The sequence below is a fragment of the Bubalus bubalis genome, chromosome 13 (assembly GCF_019923935.1).
Source record: "Bubalus bubalis isolate 160015118507 breed Murrah chromosome 13, NDDB_SH_1, whole genome shotgun sequence".
Lineage (NCBI taxonomy): Eukaryota > Metazoa > Chordata > Mammalia > Artiodactyla > Bovidae > Bubalus > Bubalus bubalis.
Window position 1 is genome coordinate 9,529,686 of NC_059169.1, and position 24,561 is coordinate 9,554,246.

At 42.7% G+C, this 24,561-nt stretch overlaps 1 protein-coding gene across 6 annotated transcripts in view; it reads left to right on the forward strand.

Annotated features, from left to right (window-relative positions):
- Nucleotides 1-24,561, forward strand: part of NALCN (sodium leak channel, non-selective) — a 303,051-nt gene that overhangs the window by 239,846 nt on the left and 38,644 nt on the right. For all 6 annotated transcript variants that reach the window (XM_045162542.1, XM_045162541.1, XM_045162544.1 and 3 more), the window contains 10 exons: nucleotides 4,877-4,978; nucleotides 5,401-5,470; nucleotides 10,196-10,287; nucleotides 10,392-10,514; nucleotides 13,425-13,481; nucleotides 13,710-13,830; nucleotides 13,927-14,058; nucleotides 15,168-15,335; nucleotides 17,072-17,176; nucleotides 21,186-21,292. In XM_045162542.1, coding sequence (XP_045018477.1) covers nucleotides 4,877-4,978; nucleotides 5,401-5,470; nucleotides 10,196-10,287; nucleotides 10,392-10,514; nucleotides 13,425-13,481; nucleotides 13,710-13,830; nucleotides 13,927-14,058; nucleotides 15,168-15,335; nucleotides 17,072-17,176; nucleotides 21,186-21,292 — 1,077 coding nt within the window. The remainder of the gene's footprint in view (nucleotides 1-4,876; nucleotides 4,979-5,400; nucleotides 5,471-10,195; nucleotides 10,288-10,391; nucleotides 10,515-13,424; nucleotides 13,482-13,709; nucleotides 13,831-13,926; nucleotides 14,059-15,167; nucleotides 15,336-17,071; nucleotides 17,177-21,185; nucleotides 21,293-24,561) is intronic.

The following is a 24,561-nucleotide window of genomic DNA, read 5'->3' on the forward strand; positions in this document are numbered from 1 at the left end:
TACGCTTATGGCACCGAGGCTCAGAGAAGACATATCCCTTGCCTGAGGTCCTGTAGCTTATAAAAGCTGAGGTCAGAAGTGTTTGATTCTAAACTGTGTGTTTTTGCAAATCATCTTCTCCGTTAAGTCTCCAGGCAAAGGCAGAACTTTGAAGCTCCTCTGTACTGCTGGGTGGATTTGCCACTCTGAACCTGAGACTAGTAAGTTCTAGGTCCTGCCTGCCCTGCTACACACACACGTGCACACACGCACACACATATTCATCTCTACTCTCTGTACACCCTCACATCCCCCTGTCTTCCATCAGTCCCTTCATGTGCCAGGAACTTTGCTTCTAGGAATATGAGTTTGAGTGATAAAATGGGCTGTGAAAAATGCACAGTCTAGTAAGGGAAGTAACTAATGCCGTAAGCATTAAATGACCAAATGCCGTAAGCATTAAACAAGCTTGGTTAATAACATGGCTACAGGAACGTGGAACATCATCCTTTCATACTTTCCCCTCGGTGAAATGTTTATTTCTCACTTGATGTTACTTATCAGAACCCATGTATATCAGAGTTTGTAATTATATGACACATGTCGAAACTCAATTTGGTAGTTCATAGTTTGGGTGACAGTCCACGCTTGCACATAATAAAACTATATTTCTTTTTAAAGACAGTAAAGCAAGCTTTTACCATACTTTTGGGCGAACCTTGGCCCATTGCATTAGAAACTCTGTAACCTCTTAGTAGCAGCTGATTACACCAGACAGCAGTGACTTTTCTACCAAGCTTATTGTTTTCTTGACTAACAAAATATTTTACATGTATCAAAGATGGTGACATTGGCTTATGTGTGAAGCTGTTGTCTTTATACAGAAACATCCTAATGCTGCATCTTTGCTGCACCGGCCTCAAAGCCCAGGTGTTCTCAGGGCATCCTTCCCCACGCCCTTGCTTCCAGCAGCCCCCCTCTCCCCCAAATCCATAGCCTCCTCTCTGAGTTTCTTGCATCATGCATAGGGATCGGTTTGGGCATCTAGTCACCTTGTATTGGGTTGTCCAAAAAGTTCATTCCGTTTTGTGGAAAAATTCAAATGAGGTTTTTGGCCAACTCAGTATAAGATTTTTCCCATATATTTTCTTCTTTTATATACTTTTTATTTACTTATTTTTGACTGAGCTGGGTCTTCTTGCTGCATGGGCTTTCTCTAGTTGCAGCGAGCAGGGCTACTCTTCATTGTCGTTTGCAGGCTTCTCACTGGAGTGGCTTCTCTTGTTTCAAAGCACAGGCTCTAGGGCACAGACTACAGTAATTGCAGCTCTCAGGCTCGAGGATGAAGGCTCAGTAGTTGTGACTGTAACTGCCCTCATGGGGCCCACGGGCAGACAGTGACCACTGGGGCTGAGACAAGCATGCTTTGTCTGCCCATGGGATTCTCCAGGCAAGAATAATGGACTGGGTTGCCAGTTCCTTCTCCCGGGGATCTTCCTTATCCAGGGATCGGACCCATGTCTCCTGCATCTCTTGCATTGTCAGGCAGATTCTTTACCGCTGTGCCACCTGGGAAGTCCAAAAAAATTTGTCTTCACCCAATTTACTTTGGCCACCTGATGCAAAAAACTGACTCATTGGAAAAGACCCTGATGCTGGGAAAGAATGAAGGCAGGAGAAATGAAGGCTGGGAAAGAATGAAGGCAGGAGGAGAAGGGGGCGACAGATGGTTGGATGGCGTCACTGACTCATTGAACATGAGTTTGAGCAGGCTCTGGAAGTTGGTGATGGACAGGGAAGCCTGGCGTGCTGCATCCATGGGGTCACAAAGAGTCAGACATGACTGAGCAACAGAACTGAACTGAATTTGCCATGAATATGGCCCTCAGTTTTCAGTAAAGAAACCCTATACTTTCTCTCTAGAGTTTCCTAGTTCAAAAGATGCTGGACCTCCTCAAGGGAAAGAACGAGATTTCAGAACATTTGGTCTAAGAAAAGACTCCACTAGAGGACTGACTGCTGGATGGAGGTGGATGCTGTTGAGCTTCGTCTTGGTACTAGAGGTGGGGGTGGGATGCTGGAGTGTGAGGCTGGCAGATGATGGCCTGAAATGCCAAAGGGGACCATTATTGTGAAGACACAAGGGCCCCATCTGCCTGATTTCACTCTCCTTGGATCTTGTGGGCACCTTGTAGCCCCAGGGAAGGAGGAGGAACATCAACAGCCTGTGCTCAGAGAGCAAGAAGACTGGCAGAGGCCTCTTGCCCAGCAACCGGGAACCACAGAGGCTGATGCTCTGAAGTCCCTTGTTACATGTTTTAACTGATCCAGAGTTACAGAGCATTCTCTTCTTCTTTTTTTCATCAGTATCTAGTTTGAAATTCTTCCGGCTAACAGTGTTTATAACATAGAAGGAAGCGGTAGGATCAGGTTTGGCAAATGTTAAAGCAAATGGTTTCATATGTTACATTTAAGTCTCCATCTTAGTCTGATTAAGCACGGGTTTTCTGATTGCATGATAGAGCAAAAAACCAGCCCCGTGACCCCCACCCTGGATGAGTGAATCACAGAGAATTGAAAGATTCACCCATGGACTGCAAAGCTGCATGTCACATGCACGGCTGAAACACCAGCCTTTTAAGTATTCTTTTCTGAATTCTCTAGATCCAGCAGGAAAGAGGGAGCTAGCTGGTCATCAGCCAGAGAGGAAAAGGGGAGTCGCTTTCTCCCCACCACTTCAGCCATGCTGCTGGAGGGGATGGAGGAGGAGATGTCCTGGGGGGAGGGATTGTCTCCATGGAGACCTGCCTGTCCTGTTCAATCAGAGGAGGGGGTCTCTGCTGTGGTCCTGACTCTTCTCCAGCAAAGATGCCCAGGCATCTTCAGACTGGGCTACTGGGCAGGTACCAGCAGTTTTCTTTTTTTTTAATCACAGGCGTCTTAAAACCAGTTACATTCTATATATTTCAAACATCAAGGACACCCAACGCAGAAGGGTATTTTATAATCAAGTTGTATGTGTTGCATATTTAAGACCTATAGGTCTCAGCCACTTAGAGGAGAGTCTTGGGATGAAAAATAAAAGTTAACTAAGAAAGTGGCTGAAGGTTAAGTCTTGATGGTTTATACAAATGACAGGGTTCTGTATATGCCGGAATAACACCGTTCTCCAAGTAGATATTTTTCAGAATGCCGTCATGATTTTCAGGCCTTTGTCCAAAAAATAATTCTTAATATACATAATATGAAATCATCCTATACCTTTGTCAACTCAGCTGAACTTACAAATGTATCTTCCTCTTGACCTCATTCCAGTCCTGGAAATAACCATATGTGTGTGCTAAGTTGTTTCAGTCATGTCTGACTGTTTGCAACCCCATGGACTGTAGCCCACCAGGCTCCTCTGTCCATGGGATTCTCCAGGAAAGAATACTTGAGTGGGTTGCCATGCCCTCCTCCAGGGGATCTTCCCAACCTAGGAATCGAACCCAAGTCCCTATGTCTCCCACACTGGCAGATGGGTTCTTTACCACCAGTACCACCTGGGAAACCCAGAAATAAGCATCGTCTCTATATTTCTTTGCTGTTCAATAAAATTTTAATTCTATCTCAAAGTGGCCTATGTAATTGATTAGCTAAGAAGAGTGATTTGGGGGCCTTATTTCCTGTAATGCATTTACATTCATTACATGTGTATTGCTTTTCATAGGTATTCATCACAATGATCTTCACTGGCATCAAAAGTGTTTTTTAAGTACTTGAAAATACACATGGTATCATAAAAAATGCTGTTTTAGGTATGCTGAATAGACATAGGTCTTTTTCTCAAAGATCTTAACTCCAAGACTGACGGTAATGATGTGATTCAAAGCCTCTCTGGAAATGCACTTTAGAAACCATAAATCGGACCGTGTTCTGGAAAGCAGTGCCAGAAGTCCATGGGTTCTGGTTTGAATACCTGTGGTGTCATAAGATTTGCCTGTTACAAAATCGCTGCATTTTAAGTCTATGAGTTTTCTTCAACATCAAGGTATTTTCCTCACTTCTGGGGTGATGAAATTAAGCCCAAAGGTCCCTCAACTCATTAATGACAGTGTCACCCTGGAACCAGGTCTCTTCACCCTGGAATTATTTTTTTTCCACTCTACTACTATGTCAAGGGACTTCCTGTCTTTTCCAGTTGGACAGAGCTTCCTGGAGAAGCAATGTTTTCTCTCAGAATCATTGCCTCACAGGTGTTATCCCCCAGTTGTCTTCACTTATTAGCAAATCTGAAGTTAACACAGGCCTGGTTATGGTTTAAAGAGAACATGTTTTTAAAAGCCTTCAGAGTTTTATGACTGCAAAGCAAGTGGTCCCTTATAAGCCACAGGCTTTAAAGCTGATGTTTCTCTAGGCATTTATTCCAGTTTTAATTACTTGTCCTTTCCATTACTTTTTTACCTCTAACTTTTCACTTTCTTCTTTTCCTAGCATTCTGCAAATCTCCTCGAAACATATATTCCATCAGTCCAGGAACCTGGGTTGGACAAGTCTTTCCCTAAGGGCTTTCATTAGAAACCTCCCTGTCTAAATTGAAAACCAACATCCAGGGTACCCAGGGGAAGGCTGGCCCTACTGCTTATAGAATCTCAATAGAGGCTCTCCTATTTAGTGGCGGGGGCTGAGGGGTCTATTTCTTTTTCAGCACTTTCTTGTGGTTATGACCATTCTGTTTTGAAAGTGCTCTTGACACAGAACCTAAAGCTCATTTACCTTTTTGACGATGTGTCATGTGCCGTATTTTGTCTTATCATTGGTGTTTCCTTAAAAATAAGAAGGGTAATGAGCAGTTATGCATTATTCATCCCAAGTGTATGAATCAGGCATTTATCTGGGGCTCCTTTTTTTTCTCTAGAGCTTGCACTCGACAGCGCATGCTGAGCGGATCATTTGAGGGGCAGCCGGCGAAGGAAAGGTCAATTCTTAGCGTGCAACACCACATCCGCCAAGAGCGCAGGTAAATAACAGGGAGACGAGGCTGCAGAGAAGCCAAGGACCAGAGTTCTAGGGGAAGCATCTCCTGTGCATAACCCTGGTCAGGAGGCAGGCACGGGTGAAGAACTGAATTCTGTTTGTTGACGACAATAGTCATGAAACTCACAGTCAGATTCAAAAAATCAAAAAATATTTCAAAAAATATTTCAAAAACCTTTTCCTTGATGATGACCACACTCTCACTTTTAAGATCAGAAGGAAAAATTCTGAATTTTGTTCAATGGGATCAAAGGCAGGTGGTTAGACCTAAAGCTTTTGCTCTAAAGATAAATAATAAGCATGCATGATGCTATCAGGGCTTTTTTTTTTTTTTATAATATTCATTGCTTAAAAGTCCGAATTTGGTCTCAAGATGTATTGATCAGTTTGTTGTGATTGTTTTAGGTCATTAAGACACGGATCAAACAGCCAAAGGATCAGCAGGGGGAAATCTCTTGAAACTCTGACTCAAGATGTAAGTTCTAACACTTTGAATTTGGAAAGCTTGACTGTGAAACTATCTTTAATGATTGCTTAGACAATTCCAGCATTTGGTTCCTTCTGTCACACTGTCATATCTCCTTAAGAATTGCCTTTCTTCTGTTACTGTTCAGTCTGTCATCTTCATATATGCTTAATCCTTACAGTCTCTTGCATTATTTCATTTTGCTCTGTTTTTTTTTTCCTTTCAGTTTCCTTGGTATATCAATGTCTTAGTGTAGTGCAAATGAAATACCATATTTTATTGCTGTCAATTTACTGTGGTGGTCTATATTTTGGTTGTGTATTAAAATATAATCATACTATGTTTAAAAAAAAAAAAAAAAAAAAAGACTTCATACTAGAAGGAATCAGGAAATTCAGCCAGCAAATTAAATGGCCAGGTACAGAAAAGTGACCACTAACTGTACAATATTTTGACTACCTGATGCAAAGAACTGACTCATTTGAAAAGACCCTGATGCTGAGAAAGATTGAAGGCAGAAGGAGAAGGGGATGACAGAGGATGAGAGGGTTGGATGGTATCAACCAATGCAATGGACATGAGTTTTAGCAACTCCAAGAGTTGGTGATGGACAGGGAAGCCTGGCGTGCTGCAGTTCATGGGGTCACAAAGAGTCTGACACGACTGAGCAACTGAACTGACTGACTGAACTGTAGAAAAGTCCAGACATCCTACAATACACATATCTTTGTTAGATTGTTTTGTTGTCTAGTCCCCGAGTTGTGTCTGACTCGTTGCGACCCCATGGACTGTAACCCACCAGCTCCTCTGTCCATGCGATTTCCCAAACAAGAAGACTGGAGTAGGCTGCTGTTTCCTTCTCCAAGGGATCTTCCTGACCTAGGCTTAAAACCTGTGTCTCCTGCATTGGCAGGTGAATTATCTGCTGCTGAGCCACCAGAGAAGTCCTTTTGTTTAGATAGTATAATGCAAAAGTGAAATATCATTTGCGTTTGACTGAAATTAAAGACATTTAAAGCATTTTATGGGAATGAGTCACATCATTAACTTTAAATATTTTGCTGATTTCCAAATATCCTAAAATCTAGACCCAGTGTCTGTCATTCCAGGGTTAACATACTAGGAAAGAAAATTTTGTTTCTAGGTGAATTTTTCTATCAAAGGCTTCATAAGACTTTCCCAGGAATTTCTTTGCTTTTCTAGGTCACTCATTTATTTATTAACTGACTCAATAAATATCAATATTTATCAAGTATTTATGATTTGTCAGTTCTGGCTCTAGGGAGAAGAAGTAGCAGGGAAACAAGACAGAATCTCTGCACTAGGAATGGAGATGCAGACATAGAGAATGGACCAGGGCACACAGCAGGGAAAGGCGAGGGTGGGGCGAGTTCAGAAAGTCGCATTGACATATATACACCTATTGTTGTTGAATCACTAAGTCGCCTCCAGCTCCTTGTGACTCCATAGACTGCATCATGCCAAGCTCTTCTGTCCTTCACTATCTCCCGAAGTTTGCTCAAATTCATGTCCGTTGAGTCAGTGATGCTGTCTAACCATCTCATCCTCTGTCCCCCTCTTCTCCTTTCACCTTCAATCTCTCCCAGCATCAAAGTCTTTTTCAGTGAGTCGGCTCTTCGCATCAGGTGGCCAAAGTATTGGAGTTTCAGCATCAGTCCTTCCAGTGAATATTCAGGACTGATTTCCTTTAGGATGGACTGGTTGGATCTCCTTGCAGTCCAAGGGACTCTCGAGAGTCTTCTCCCACACCACAGTTCAAAAGCATCAGTTCTTCGGCGCTCAGCCTTCTTTATGGTCCCACTCTCACATCTGTGCATGACTACTGGAAAATCATAGCTTTGACTCTTTGGACCATGTGTAAAAGAGAGAGCTAGTGGAAAGTTGCTTTATAGCAGAGGGAGTTTAGCTCGCTGCCCTGTGATAACCTACAGGGGTAAGATGGGGTGGGTGAGATGGAGGTTCAAGAGGGAGGGGATGTACGTATACTTACAGCCAATTCACATAGGAAAGAGCAACACCACACCATAAAGCAATCATCCTACAATTAAACAATTAAAAAAAAAAAGAATTCCTGCCCTGCAGAAGCTTACATCCTAGTAAAAGAGACAAACAATCAGTGAACAAACAAATATATAATCCATTCTGGGAGTGACTTTTTATCTAGTTTCCATCATCACTGCTGTGACAGATTTGCTCTGTGTTACAAAGAAGAGTAAAACAGTATAAAGAAATCAAAGGTGGAGATTTGGGGGCAGGGAACATTAGAGAGGTGGGTTCCACTGCATTAGCCCAGGGGCCCAGAGGAGGTGAAGGAACAAGCCACGTGGCAGCCCAAGGAGACCCGAGGAGGCGGAAGTCTAACCTATGGGTTAGAGTCAACAGCAGCTGGACCATACTGAGATTGCCATGAGAGGGCTGGAAAGGACTGATTAAATACTGGTCATTAGTGAAGCCCTGATTAAGGCATAGGTATTGAGTCTGGATAGCTTGGCTAAGAAGGCAGAGTCTTGAATGTTCAGAGTCAAGGAGAGCATCTGAAAAGCGAGAGAAGCTTAGCAAGACTTTGGATTTTTTGCCTATTTTTTTTTAACCACTTTACCTCTTACTTCTGAAGAGTGTCTAGAGTTTTCAGCACAGTCCATCTGCTGTATTAGTTGAGTACACTCTCCTGGTTAAGTGTTCCAGTCAACGCTGAGGATGCAGGACGCTGATGCTGAGAACCCATGATGTTGCCACTAGCCCATGTGCATGGTTCTAATTGGCGCCAACATCTGTTGACACCATGGTTTTTCAGCTCCAGCTCTGATGTGATCCACCATATTCTCAATGTTGAATTATGATAAGATCCAACACATGGCCTTTTAATTTGGAGGTCAGACCTGTTACGTGGAGAGAGTTGAAAGGAAACACTAATTCAAAGCACTTTCCTTCGGTGAGACGCAATGGAAATCAGTGGTCTACTTAAGCATCAAATTAGAACATGCCTTTGAAGAGGTGTGTTTAGAAAAACACACAACAGAAGTCCCTATTTGAATAGTCTCCATTCCAGAGGCTTATTTCCTCTTCAGAGATTTTTTTTATTGTATTTTCTACATAGACAGATAACAAAAATCTATGCCCCATCTTTATAGCAAAAAGTTGCTGGGTTCTACAAATCTCTCCCAGTGTCTTTTCCTCCAGAATAGAACCCATTTAAAACAAGAGAGTTTTATCTGTCACTTATTCCGAATGATAAGGGATACAGAAGTTAAGTCCAAGGAATACTTTTCTATACAGTCAATCCAGTTAGATGAACACTGGTTCTCCATCTTCTACGGAGTAAAAACCAAGGTCAGGATCCTAATAACCCAGCCTCTGCTGTCCTGATGGCCTCAGCTCTTCCTATTCTGTTTCCTCGACCAACACTGCATCCCGTCAGATCCATGTGTGAACATGCAGACCCGCCTCTCCCCAAAAGTGCACATCTTGGAAGATGTCCGGTGCCCTGCCTCCTCCTCGTTTTTGCTCACATAACACCAGCTCCTTACCAAGGTCTGCTACGACCTTCTCGTGCTCCTAATCCCCCTTTGTTTCTTTTGTTTTTTATTTTAATTTTTTAAGTTGGGGTATAGTTACTTTACAATGTTGTGTTAGTTTCTGCTGTGCAACAACATGAATCAGCTGTACAAACATGTGGATCCCCCTCTCGGAGCTCCTTCCCACCCCCAGCCCCCGTCCTACCCGTCTGGGTCCCCACAGACCACTGAGCTCAGCTCCCTGTGCTATACGGCAGCTTCCCACTATCCATTTTACACGTGGGGGTGTATACATGTCAGTTCTAATCTCCTAATTCATCCCACCCCCACCCCCGTGCCCAGCCATCCCTTCTCTACGTCTGCCTGTCTATTCCTGCTCTAGAAATAGGTTCCTCTGTACCATTTTTCCTGGAGAAGGCAATGGCACCCCACTCCAGCACTCTTGCCTGGAAAATCCCATGGACAGAGAAGCCTGGTGGGCTGCAGTCCATGGGGTCCCAAAGAGTCAGACACGACTGAGCGACTTCCCTTTCACTTTTCACTTTCCTGCATTGGAGAAGGAAATGGCAACCCACTCCAGTGTTCTTGCCTGAAGAATCCCAGGGACGGGGGAGCCTAATGGGGTCTATGGGGTCGCACAGAGTCAGACATGACTGAAGCGACTTAGCAGCAGCAGTACCATTTTTTCAGATCCAGTATACATGTGTTAATATACAATATTTGTTTTTCTCTTTAGCATTAAACATTTTCTAATATTCTTACTTATTTTAATTATTAATCTCTCCCCCCCACAAAAACAGTAACCCCATAAGAACAGGGATTGTGTCGTTCCCCTCCCCACTTTGGCATACAGCACTGCACCAGTGCCTGGCAAATAACAGGTTCTCAATAAATGTTCTTATTAGAAAAATATGCCCTTTTGTGAAAAAAATAAAATACCCCTGCTAAGATGACTCTGGCCATTAAAATCTACAAAGTGGGTAGCCATTCCCTTCTCCAGGGGATCTTCCCAACCCAGGGATTGACCCCAGGTCTCCTGCATTGCAGGCCGATTCTTTACCATCTGAGCCACCAGGGAAGCCCATTAAAATCAACAGAGCTATACTCCTTTCCATTTCTTTAAAAAAATGATCATATTTGGGAGGGACCCTCAGAAAACTGTCCCACATCGATGTGCCCCATTTTATTTTCTTTCTAGCATTCCAACACGGTGAGATACAGAAATGCACAAAGAGAAGACAGTGAGATAAAGATGATCCAGGAGAAAAAGGAGCAAGCAGAAATGAAAAGGTACAGCGGGATGGGATGGTGTCTCCTGGCTCCCGTTCAGGGAGGGCAGACCTGCCCTAGCCTGACACCCACCCCACCCCCAAACTGTGCATTTCCCTGAACAGGAAGGTGCAGGAAGAGGAGCTGAGAGAGAACCACCCCTATTTCGACAAGCCCCTGTTCATCGTGGGGCGAGAGCACAGATTCAGGAACTTCTGCCGTGTGGTGGTCCGGGCTCGCTTCAACGTGTAAGTGACTCCATGGCAGCCAGGGGTTTGGCCCCGAGTCAGGCAAACAGCAGTGTGGGGGGGAGTTGTCATCTCAGGAAGAAGAATTGTGTCGTCCTAATGGGGTCACCAGACAATCTGTGGGCTAATTAATCACGCTGCTCCTCCGGGCTGAGCCGCCGACCGGGTGATGGTTGCACGTAGTTAACATTTATACAAAACGCACGGTTACAAAGCACTTCACACCCACCGTTACTTGTTCCAGGGACTCCCAAAATGTTTGTATCCTGGTGGTTAGCTCCATATTTTATTTTGGAAGCACTCAAACAAGGGGAGACGGAATGCCATAGCGAAGGTCACTGCCCGTGTCTTCTTTTAGACTTGTTTCTTTGTGGTCAAAACACTTTCATTCTAGAATAATAGAGATGCTATGCACAACAAAATAGAGATCAAGCTGACTAGGGCTTCCATTACCGACTGTTACGAGAAAACCCACTGGCCGGGGTCCCTGGACCTCCCTTTGTGGAAGAAGTTGTGTGAGAGGCTGTCAGGGTGGTCAGCCCACAAGACAGTGCTTTTGGGACAAGCTGAGCCAAGTTTAGCAAGCAGCCAATGGAGGAAGTGAGACTCTTGTCGTGTGTAATTTAAGTAAGCATCCAGAGGACATTATGAATCCTGGAAAAAGTGTTAAAAAATTTTTTTAATGTTTTCAATGCAGATCTTTTAAAAGTCTTTTTTGAACTTGTTACAACATTACTTCTGTTTTATGCTTTGGTGTTTTGAGCATGAGGCACATGGGATCTTGACTTCTCGACCAGGGATGGAACCTGCACCGCCTGCACTGGAAGGCGAAGTCTTAACCACTGGACCACCAGGGAAGTGCGAGAAAGTGTGAAAACTTTCCGTTCAGTAGCTGGACCTTCCCTGATGCCGTTATTAGTAGCATATTGGACTAAACTGTGTCACCCTCGTCCGAAGAAATTCAAACGTTGAAGCCCTCAGAATGTGACCTTACTTGGAGAGAAGGACTTTACAGAGGTAATTAGATTAAAATGAGGTCATTCAGGTGGCCCTAATCCAATAAGACTTGCCATCCTTATAAGATGAGGAAATCGGGACACAGATTGCTGTAGAGGAGGGGCAACGTGAAGACACAGGGAGGGGACAGCCGTCTTCAGGCCAAGGAGCGAGGCTGGAGCAGATTCTTCCCTCATGGCCTCCAAAGGAACCGACCCACCAATACCTTCAACCCAGGTGTGCGCCTCCAGAACTGGGAGAAGTTTCTGCTGTCTAAGCCGCTCAGCCTGCAGTGCTTTGTCCCAGCGGCCCTAGGAAACTCATGAAGGGCTTTCCTGGTGGCTCAGTGGTAAAGAATCATCTGCAGTGCAGGAGATCTGGGTTCGATCCCTGGGTTGGGAAGATCTCCCGGAGGAGGGCGTGGCAATCCACTCCAGTATTCTCACCTGGAGAATCCCGTGGACAGAGAAGCCTGGCGGGCTGCAGTCCATGGAGGCACAAGAGTCGGACATGACTGAGTGACTGAACGACAGCAACAGGAAACTAAAGCCCTCAGAGCTGGAGGAGACCTCAGGAGCCACTGGGGCCCATTTGTGCCCCCTCCCAGCAGAGGAGGGCATGTAGCTGAGGGTGAGGGCTTTGCCCAGGAACATTAGCTATGGCATGACCCTCTCTGACCGCCAGTCTATGTTCTTCCTGCTGTTCTAGAAAGACCTTCACCGTTAAAAGCACCTTAGTAATGATTGAAAACTCTGCGTTTTCACAAGTAGAAAGAGACTGACAGTGTAGGGTTGATTTGATCTGTTCCTAAAGTGGGCTTTTCATCTGGAATTATCCCATTGGTTGCTTCCATGTTTACGTCTAATTGGGGATTCTCCACTTTGTATCCTGTGCTCTAATTCTCTTATGTCAGCAATGCACCTCCAGTGGCCCCAGAAAGATTTTACTGTAACTGGAAACACACACACACACACAGAGGATGAGGAGTTTCACCGAAGACTGCTCATGGGCTTCCTGCAAGTAAAAGTTATAAATCACACCCCCAAGAAATTCTATATAAATTACTCAGCAAGATCACAGTGAAATACAGAGTGAAGAGTTCTACTTAATTAATTAATCTACTTCTAGTTAATTAAATAATTATGAGGAACATCCTTGATCTGCTAAGGCAAAGAGTTTTCATACTTTTAAATGGAAGTCAAAATTTGATTTTGTAATATCCTAGTCAGACATTGTTGAATGGAGTCATGAATCCTAAAATCAAGCATTCTAAAAAGTGTAAACTTGAGTTGGACCATAAAGATTTGACCATAAAGCATCTTCAATGCTGAACACCAAAGATTTGATGCTTTCAAACCGTGGTGCTAGAGAAAATTCTTGAGAATCCCTTGGACAGCAAGGAAATCAAGCCAGTCAATCCTAAAGGAGATCAACCCTGAATATTCATTGGAAGGATTGATGCTGAAGCTGAAGCTCCGATACTTTGGCCACCTGATGTGAAAAGCTGACTCACTGGGAAAGACCCTGATGCTGGGAAAGACTGAAGGCAAAAGGAGAAGGGTCGACAGAGGATGAGCTCGTTGGATGGCATCACCGACTCCATGGACATGAGTTTGAGCAAACTCCAGGAGATAGTGCAGGACAGGGAAGCCTGGTGTGCTGCCGTCCGTGAGGTTGCAAAAAGTCAGACACAACCTAGTGACTGAACAGCAAGCCATCCACTGAAACTTCTGATTTTTCTTCCATCTAGTGTTCTCTGCCTTCCAAAGTCACATACAGTTAACATATATGTAAGAGACATTTTGTAGAGGATTTGAAAGAGAGTTTAGGTAGATGAGATGTTTATGCATACTACAAGCCAAGGTGTAACACTCATGCTATTGGCAGAATTTCTGTGTTTGTTCTCTCTTACAGATCTAAAACAGATCCGGTCACAGGAGCTGTGAAAAATACAAAGTACCATCAACTTTAGTAAGCATTACAAACTCTGTTTTCCATGCACATTTGAAGTTCCACTAACTGCATAAACAATTAAAAATTTTTTAGTTTTGTTTCTATATCATGATATGAAATATACAGTTGGAGGTTCATTTTGTAAATGCCAGTCAACGTTTCTAGACTCACAGAAGCATCATCTATGACTTTTAGCAACTTTTCTCAGAGGATTTGCATTTCTAACTTTTGTTTGGTCTTCGGCAGTGACTTACTGGGCTTGGTGACTTACCTGGACTGGGTCATGATTATCGTAACCATCTGCTCCTGCATCTCCATGATGTTCGAATCCCCCTTTCGAAGAGTGATGCACACACCTACTTTGCAGGTACTGCTGCCGTATCTCACCTCTCAGCTCAGCAGAGAAATGCTGACCTGCGATTTTTGCATACATGGTGACCAGACTGCCTTCTGACCATTTCAGATTGCCGAGTATGTGTTTGTGATATTCATGAGCATTGAGCTTAATCTGAAGATTATGGCAGATGGCCTATTTTTCACTCCGACCGCTGTCATCAGGGACTTTGGTGGCGTAATGGACATATTTATATATCTTGTAAGTCTTTGGTTAGTTCCTAAATACAAAATGGAAAGATTTTGTCAAATTGCCTGCATTTCTTGGTACAAGAGTGAGATACGTGAGTCACAGAGGTTCTGCTGCCATAACTGAGTTCTTAAGTAGAGTCACAGTCTATTATAGGCAGATAAATGGCTTGCATGTAAAAATCTAAATAAAAAGCATTAAAAATATTCATGGATATGGTTCAGATACATCAACTACATTCATGTGTACAAAAGACATGCATTAATGATGTCTAAGATATCAAATCTAGTTTGCACGCCACAATTCTTATGGCACCTATACTAAAAAATAACTACATCATATAGTTGATCAATGAGTCGCTTATCACTGAAAATAAATAGAGTATGGTTGGACCACTCTTCCAATTCCAACACCAGGAATAAAATAAAATACCAGGCCAGAGAGGGTAACCATTCAACTGTCTGTTTAAACAAAATGAGGTGGGGCGGAATTCCCTGGCAGTCCAGTTGCTTAAGACTCAGCACTTCCACTCCAGGGGGCACGGGTTCCATCCCTGGCCAAGGAGCTAAGATCCCACATGCCCTGCACTGGAGCCACTTCCCAAAAAAGCTAAATGGGAAAACCGCAGTAGAGGACTCTAAGAAATTTCTATCTTTCTGTCTGTCCAAGAAGGCATGAAATCAATGTCTTTTCCAACACAACAAGCAAAATTATGACTGTTAGCATGTAGCACGTTTAGATCATTAATGAAATAGTAAGTATTCAGTCAAGTGTAAGGTTTAGTATGCTTGATCAAAGGAATTTCTATCCTGCTGATGTCTATAGAGCCTCCAGTGTATGTGTTAAAAGATGGGGGCAGGATGTACCTATGTCCCCACACTGGGGTGTGGGGACCCCTATTTCATTCCTGCAAACACCTGATGACTTCTTTGGGGGCTGCTCGCAGGTCTGGATCGAGTCCATAGAGCTGAGTTACATGTCTTAATAAGTCCAGTGAACACTTGTCTTATATGACACATGAAATCTCTGCTAAAGGAAACTTGTAGCCAGTTAGCTCACAGTAAACATAGATAGTAGAGGATAAATTGCATAAATTCTGGAGGTTATTTTTTTCCCTCCAGGTGAGCTTGATATTTCTTTGTTGGATGCCCCAAAACGTGCCTGCGGAGTCTGGAGCTCAGCTCTTACTGGTTCTCCGCTGCCTGCGACCACTGCGCATATTCAAGCTGGTGCCTCAGATGAGGAAGGTTGTTCGAGAACTTTTCAGTGGCTTTAAGGAAATTTTTCTGGTATGTTACAGTCATCCTTTGCTTCTGGTCACATGGTCTAGCTCTTACTGTAGCAAATGAAGGGATGAAGTGAGTCTTGCTCATCAAGGTTCAGTCACCGTTTTGTTTACTCCCAGAAGATTATAAAGGTACTAGAAAAACACAACACATATTCAAAGACTTGACCCCTGGATGCTTCCGGCTTATTAGTGTATTTAATTCTGCCAACATTTATAGTAGATTAAAGGGAAGCCCTCTGGAAAGTACAATGGAAGGAGAATCCAAAGAGCTAGTACTGTTCACACTTCCACTCCTAACTCTTGACCCTAAATTCTACGCTGGGCTTTAGTTGCTAAATCTGGAAATTAAGAAGAAAATTCAACACCATCAACTTCACAAATGATAATAGGAGTTCACAGGTCTGGGCTCATAATCTCATTTTCTGTGTCCCCAAACTCATATAGCACAAAATTTCACCTTGATCTTTGGAGTGTTAACATAAAACAACTCTTCAAAACTGTAACACGCAGGTGTGCCTTACTTTCAGTAACCTCAATACACAGTAATGAATACTTAGAAATAGGATTGAGGAGAAAATATAATTCTTAATTGAGCAAATAATTGATTTAGGGTCTTTTAAGAGTAGAACCGCGGATAAAACAACGAGGAACTTTGCTCACAGTCTATTAAAGAAGAAGCTTTGCCTTATAGGGGACGGAACACAGGATTCTTTTCATTAAAGCTGAGTTCTGCGTGTGCATGGAAAACATGAATTGATTTACATAAGCTTGTTTTGTATCTTGCTTGCTAGAGACACATCTATAGTGAGAGAACAGCTGTAGTTGGGGTTGATTCTAAGGTATTTTAAAGACAGGCTATTATGTTCCTACAGGCAGACATTCATAGATGCTAATATTTTTTCAAAAGCTGTGTTTAAAATTCAATTTTGTTTTGTTGTTTGCACTACAACCATAACACAGGGGCTTTTCCCACAGCTGGAACTGAGGGAAAACAGAAGCACAGTGAATTTTCCTGACAGCAAACGTGCGTGCATCTTTCAACCCTGATAGGGTTTAGCAAATGGTCTGTCTGAGTCTTGATCCAGAGAACAGCTCTGTGTAATTTTGGTGTCTCTAAGAGACCTGTTTAGATGATTCAACCAGCACAGATGAGTGGTGTGTTCAGCGTGTTTGCATCTTTCTCTGCTAAGACCAAAACAGTCATCCAGCAGAGGGCGCGGCAGCCACCCACCAGGTTTGCTGTTCAGGAATGTGAGATCTCACACCCTCTGTGTGCGGGACCTTCACACGCCCTGAGCTCTGGAGACCCCAAGAAAGCGAAGCCACAGTCCCTCTTACTTAGGCTCTGCTAGCAGACATATGAATCCATTTTGAGGAAATGGGGGAAACAGAATTTTTTCACCGTTTTTCCTTTGTTCCATTCAATAAAATAAAGCAAGGTGTTGATTTCAAAATCAGAAAGGTCCAACTTATATCAAAAATACCTTAGCCTGTGTTCTTATGTGAAAGTCGTGTGTTTTTATCCTAAAAATGCCAAATCTGTTAATTTCCTCTTTTTAACGTTACAGTCAGGTTAATTGAATGACCTGTGGGAGAGACATTAAAAGATAATATCCAAAGACTGTGAATATTGTCCCATGTTTTCTGAAAAGTCCTGTTCATATCACTGCTCAAACCAAACCTATCGTATTATAAACGTATTACAAAGAGATTTGCTATCTCACCCATTTCTTCCAGGTCTCCATTCTCTTGCTGACCTTAATGCTCGTTTTTGCAAGTTTTGGAGTTCAACTTTTTGCTGGAAAACTGGCCAAATGCAATGATCCCAACATTATTAGAAGGGTAAGATGTCCTTTCTGTCTTTGGGGATGAAAATCCAGGACGTTTACCATCCCTGGGTAACCATGTGCAGAGGCTCCCATGAGAACAGAACTCTAGGGATACTCTTTCCGTGGACTCCCTTTGCAGAGATGTGTCTCTTCCGGCGGGTGAAGGTTTATAAGATGAAAACGCATCTCAGATGCGTCCTCCTCAAACCGACTCTCAATCCTACTCTCCTCACCTATTGCAGAGTCCAGCCACTATTGACGTCTTCGGTGTAGACACCCCAGATTCCATGTGAAAACTTTCCTTTAGTTCTTCCCTAACTGAATCCTGCCTCTGCAGTGACCTGACACTCATATTAGCAAACAGCATCCCCCCCCCCCGCCCCCGCCAATATAAAAGGCAAAGTTTGACTTCCAGGCGCCTTCTTATGACTTATCCATTCCACATTCCTCCATTAGGAAGTCAGGACCCCATATTATCTCTTTGCTTCCCATAGTCTCCCCCATGAAAACAACTAAGACCCAAGCTCGAATGCTCTTGATTCTACTCTTTTCTTTTTTGGCCATGCCACAAGGCTTGTGGAGCCCTAGTTCACCAACCAGGGATTGAACCCGGGCCCCTAGCAGTGGGAGCACAGGGTCTTAACCGCTGGACTGCCAGGAAATTCCCTCTACTCATTTCTTTCTCTTTCCTTGGCCGATGTTCTGAGAGAAAGCTGGAACAGCCCCCGTATATCAGTAGCTGAACATAATGAAATGAATATGTTGCATGTTGAATAATTCAGACAGCTGCCCTCCGAATGACAGTGCGAGGTCTCACGTTTCTTCTGTCCTGTGTCCCCACCCTTGCTGTCTTCAAAGACTTCTCTGTGTAGCTGGCAGTTAGGAACAGAAAACCATCTCTTGGAGGACAATGGGCTGAGCCTGGGAGTAGCACCTCTGACTTCCCCGCTCCCCATGTCCCACTGGAAAAGGTGTACCCTCCCTGGGCTGAAGGGAACCTATGGTGTGTAGTTGAGTGGTGTATTCTGTAGACAAGAGGGTAGAGTTTGGTTAATAATTAGCCAATCTCTGCTGCACAGCCCTCTGTCCCATTGTTTTAGAATCCTGCCAGCTATTACAAGTAGGTTAATGGAGTGAACCCAGTTCTGCTTATGTATAAACTAGCAAGAGTATTTCCTCTTCCATCCAGGTAAAATAATGCCTTAAGTCCATTAAAATGTGCTACCAGAGCTGACTGTACTACTTATTTCTGTATTGCCAGCAAATATGGCTATCTAACATAGATTTTATATTACTGTAACCACTGTTACATTTTGAGACTTCTGATTATAAAGTTTACTAACTCTCAGCAATGAAATTAAAAGACACTTGCTCCTTGGAAGAAAACTTATGACAAACCTAAACAGCAGCTTAAAAAGCAGAGATATCACTTTGCCGACAAAGGTCCATATGGTCAAAGCTACGGTTTTTCCAGTAGTCATGTACGAATGTGAGAGCTGGACAATAAACAAGGCTGAGCACTGAATTGATGCCTTCGAACTGTGGTGTTGGAGAAGACTCTTAGAGTCCCTTGGACAGCAAGGAGATCAAGCCAGTCAATCCTAAAGGAAATCAACCCTGAATATTCATTGGAAGGACTGATGCTGAAGCTGAAGCTCCAATACATTGGCCACCTGTTTTGAAGAGATGACTTATTGAAAAAGACCCTGATTCTGGGAAGGATTGAGGGCAGAAGGAGAAGAGGACAGCAGAGGATGAGATGGTTGGATGGCATCACCGACTCAATGGACATGAGTTTGAGCAAACTCTGGGAGATAGTGCAGGACAGGGAAGCCTGGCTTGATGCAGTCCAAGGGGTTGCAAAGAGTTCAGACACAACTGAACAGCAACTGAACAGCAATCATAAAGCTTAATAGCTCTCAAATCGTTATAAGATAAAGGTAACATCTTTGTCCAGATACGTTATCAGTCATGTTAACATGAGATTTTCAGGAAGAGGCGTAGCAGAAGAGACAAGCTTAGGTCAGGCAGACCTTAAGTTGTTTCACAAGGTTGCTGCTTCCTTTAAATCCGCTCCCCAGAGGTTCCAGGAACTTTGATGAACATGAGAAGACCTAAAAGAAACATGGTAAAAAGGTCATGGTGTACCAAACAGGCTAAATGAAGGTAGTAATAATGAGCTGATGCATTAGTCCACGAGCTCATGTAAGGAAGGCAGGGTTATTTTAAGTCCACCCTGAATAGAGGCCAGAAAGATAATAACTACATTTCAGGATGAATCCTGTAGAAATCTTGGATGACTCAATAGAGTAATAATGGCCTAAGAGCCTCGTGATTTTACACTGTCTACTTATCACCAGCCCAAAAGGTGGTGACTTGTATAGGGGTCTAGGATGCACAGTGGACGGACAGACACACAGATACCACGAGGCATGTATCCTTTTTCCCAGAACAAAGAGGCCTCTGTGGAAAGCTCATAAGGAAAGTCTAAGAAAACTTGGCCTTTACAAAGGCCTTTGAGAGCAAGCAGAACAATTGAAAAGAAATGGGTGTAGCGAGACACCGTCTGGGTCTTTGTAACAGAACGAGTTCTTTTCTCGTCCTCACATAAGACGCCAAGGTCAAGTGAGCCATGTGGTTGAAGGGGATATCCAAGTTCTGCCTTGGATCTTCCGTTCACTTTTATAAAAGAAGAGACAAACTCAAGGAAAAGAGGAAACTACATACCCCCAACATTTGGATCATAAACTCTCATTTAAAGGTCACGACGCTTGTGCTGTTGATGCCGTGTTTCCAGCTGGAATCATGTAACATGTGATGTTTGATGGCTGGGTTCTTCCACTTGGCATCGTGTCTTCAGGGTTCATCCATCGTGTAGCATCAATCAGTACTGCATCATTGTTATGGCTGAGTCATATTCCATTGTGTGGCTATACCCCATGTGTTTAGGTATTTGTTCAGTGATGGACACATGAATTGTTTGCACCATTGGGCAACTATAAATAATGCTATTTATGATGATAATGATATAAACACTCGTGTACAACTTTGCATGTGGATATATGTTTCATTTCTCTTGGGTAGATACCTAGGAGAAGAGTTTCTGGTTCATACGGTAGCTCTCAGTTTAATCATTTAAAGGACCTGCCACACTATTTTGCAAAGTGGCTTCACCAGTTCCCATCCCCACCAGCAGTGTTTGAGAATTCTAGTATAAGGATTAGAATTTCTGCACGTCCTCATCAAAGCCTGTCATTGTTTGACTTCCTGATTACAGCCTTCTTTGTGAGTAGGAAATGGTTTTCCATTGTGGTTTTGATTTGAATTTCCCTCATGACTAATGGGGGCTTCCCTCATAGCTCAGATGGTAAAGAATCCACCTGCAATGCAGGAGACCCTGGTTCAGCCCCTGGGTTGGGAAGATTGCCTGGAGAAGGAAAAGGCTACCCACTCCAGTATTCTGGCCTGGAAAATTCCATGGACTGTATAGTCCATGGGGTTGCAAAGAGTCAGACACGACTGAGCAACTTACACTTTCATGACTAATGCTGCAGAGCCTCTTTCATGTGCTCGTTGGCTATTTGTATCTCTCCTTGGAAGAATGTCAGTTCACTTATTAATACTGGCCACTTACTGAACAGTCTTAGCATCAACTTTCACCTGCTTATCTCTGAAGTCTTTATCATTACTAGCTGAGTCGCTGTGCACATCTGTGTTGTTAGATAGAAGACCTCTGTTGTTCTGTATAAAAAGTGTACGGGATGCTTGGGGCTGGTGCACTGGGACAACCCAGAGGGATGGTATGGGGAGGGAGGAGGGAGGAGGGTTCAGGATGGGGAACACATGTATACCTGTGGCAGATTCATTTTGATATATGGCAAAACCAATACAATATTGTAAACTTATAAAATAAAATAATAAAAAAAATTTTTTTTAAGTGTTGCTTATCTTTTATCTTTTCTGAATTCATTTTCTAACCAGATTCCTCTCTTCATCCTTTTATTTTTTTTCTCCTGTTTTAGGAAGATTGTAATGGAATATTCAGAATTAATGTGAGTGTGTCCAAGAACTTAAATTTAAAATTAAGACCTGGAGAGAAAAAACCTGGATTTTGGGTGCCCCGTGTTTGGTAAGCATATCAGAAAAATATCCTGAAAAATGCTATATTTGTCAGCATCAGGGTTTCCAGCCCTGCCCTCCCCCCGCCAGTTTTATTGAGAAATAATTGCCACATGTCACTATATAAGCTTAAGGCATACAGTATGATGGTTTGATTTACATGTATTGTAAAACGATTACCACAATAGGTTTAATTAACAGCCATCATCTCTTATGGGCTTCCCTTGTGGCTCAGCTAGTAAAGAATCCACCTGCAATAAGGGAGACCTGGGTTTGATACCTGGGTTGGGAAGACCGCCTGTAGAAGGGAAAGGCTACCCACTCCAGTATTCTGGCCTGGAGAAGTCCATGGACTGTATAGTCCATGGGGTTGCACAGGGTCGGACATGACTGAGCAACTTTCACTTTCACTTTTCATCTCATATAGACCCAGTAGAAAGAAAAAAACAATTCTCTTTGTGATGAGAACTCAGGATCTAGTCTCTTATCAGCTTCCCTGTGTATCATACAGCAGTGTTAACTATAGTCCCCATATTGTACATTACATCCCTAGGATTTATTTACCTTAAAACAGGAAGTTTGTACCTCTGCCCACCTTCCTCCACTCCCTGCCCTGCCCAGCCATCCCTGCCTCTGGTAGTCATGAGTCTGATCTCTTTTTTCTATGACTTTCGTTGGGGGTCAGTGGTTTCGTTTTGCTCCTTTGGAGTCCATATATACATGCTGCTGCTGCTGCTGCTGCTGCTGCATCGCATCAGTCGTGTCCGACTCTGTGCGACCCCATAAACGGCAGCCCACCAGGCTCCCCCGTCCCTGGGATTCTCCAGGCAAGAACACTGGAGTGGGGTGCCATTGCCTCCTGCGACATTTAAGTGCTAGTATGCAGTATTTGTCTTTCTCTGTCTGATACGTTCACTTAGCATAATGCCTTCTTGGTCTATCCATGTTATATGTAGGTATCTATAGTATAAGGTTTTAAAGCAGCATAATATGGCATGAAACTAAAGAGTTACTTAAAAGTAATGCAAGGCAAAGCACTGGATTACAGTAGGATGCAAATCTACAATAAAATAAGTAAGAGAGCAAGTCATACACTTAAGTCCCAGATCGTTTCGTGAAACTAATGAAATCACTGCAAAATCTTTCCAATAGCTTAAAGTGTGTGTCTGAATTCACACTTTAAAAATCAGTGAGACTTATAGAAAAGAAGGAAATAATGCCATCTGCAGCAATGTGGATGGACCTAGAGATTATTGTACTAAGCAAAATAAGTCAGAGAAAGACAAGGAACATGTAATATCCCTTAACTGTAGAATCTAAATGAATGATACAAATTAACTTATTTACAAACCAGGAATAAACTCACAGGCATAGAAAACCAGCTTATGGTTACCAAAGGCGAAAAGGGAGGGAGGGATAAATTAGAAGTTTGGAATTAACAGATACACACTACTGTATATAAAATAGATAAATAACAAGGACGTGCTGTAGAGCACCAGAAACTATATTCAATATCTTATAATAGCTGTAATAGAAAAAAATCTGAAAAAGAATACGTATGTTCTATATAGACAGAATTACATATAGAATATATTATAGAGAGAATTATATAAAGAATATATATGAACATTTTATATAGAATTATATGTAAAATATAGAGAATATATATGCTGTATATATATAAATCACTTGGCTGTACACCTGAAACTAACACAATGTTGTAAAGCAACTTTACTTCTATAAAAATAAATAAAAAAATTTTTTTAATTAGTGAGGCTTCAAAGAAGAAAGATTTTCCATCAAACTTGTTCAGATATTAATTGTTAATTAAACCAGTTTTTAAAATTTTAATAATGTTAATCAAATCAAAACTAAGCTCATCCTGACTTCATATCTTTAAGGAAGATGTTCTCATATGATGTTCTCATAGCAGTTGTACAGAAGCCTGAATCATAAAGCTAATTCAATTTTAAAAACCCATTTCTTTTGAAGGATTTTGTTATTGAAACCCTGGAAGGGAATAATCAGTAACACGATTGTATCTCTCTAAAAAAATATTTTTTTTTTAAATAAGTTTTCAAAGCATTTACATCAAAGCCGGAAGTGCCTGGTACCTTCGTTCTCATCCATTTTCCTAACAACTGTGAATGGAATCTCTCAGTCTGCTTCACTGATACACTGAGGGCTCTGTCAACTTCATTTGTCCTTTTAAATCCTTATCTGTTTTCTCTTTATTTCATTTTTACCTCTTAGAATAATGCGTGAACCACAGCAACTGCTCTGTTTTGTCCAATTGATGTTCTTTACTAAATGTCAAAACCCTTTAAAAGGAATAGCGTTTCACCCAGTTGCACCCTTAGGACTCATCATTACCTGCTTTGGCATTCCTATAACATGAAATTCACCTTCATAAACAATTCAATACAATTTATATTGGTTTTTTCTAATACCAAAGAACTATGGGAAAAGAGATTAATTTCGGATATAAGGCTTGAGCATGGGTAGAGACGTATATAGCACATGGGAATATCTTTATCCCAGTGTTAACTGGAAAAGCCGTCTAATTTACATTACCATAAAAAATTAAAGAAGCACAAAAACGTTTATTTTGTTGTGAGATTAAATCTCATTATTATACCTTAAATAATTTATTTATATCAGAACATCAGTTTTTGTTTTTGTTTTTTCCCCTGCTGTTTTGGAATTTTGGCTTAAGTCTCAAGGCTGAGGTCACTAGAAGATAAAATATTCTGACATTTTAAAAAAGACCAACTAGCTCAATCCCAGGAGAACTTATTAAAACATTATCCACGTCCATCCCCCAGCTTCTGTAAAGGAAACCACTGCACTCAAAGATTATGTCATGGTAGTGAATGAAGTCAAGAGCAGAGAGTGCTGTGGCTTCAGCTCCCATCACTGTGGGGAAAGGTGGTGGGTGCTCCCCACCCAGGTCAAGTGAGCACTCCCGGGAGGACCAGCTGCTATCAGAGATTGGCACGGCAAGAAGAGAGGCTCTTGTGGGCAAGCTGCTTCTCGCCAGCTGGCAGGACAAGGTAGTCTGGTGTTTGTGGAGGTCCATGTCATCCCTACAGGAGGGCCACCTGACCTGAGCCTTCTTGGTGGAAGCCGGCTGCACAGGGCCATGTGCCTGTGCGTCACAACTGCTGAGCCCACACGCTGCACCCAGGGAAGCCCGTGTGCCCTAGAGCCCCTGCTCTGCTGCAAGAGAAGCCACTGCAGTGAGGAGCCTGTGCACTGCAACCAGAGAGTAACCCTGCT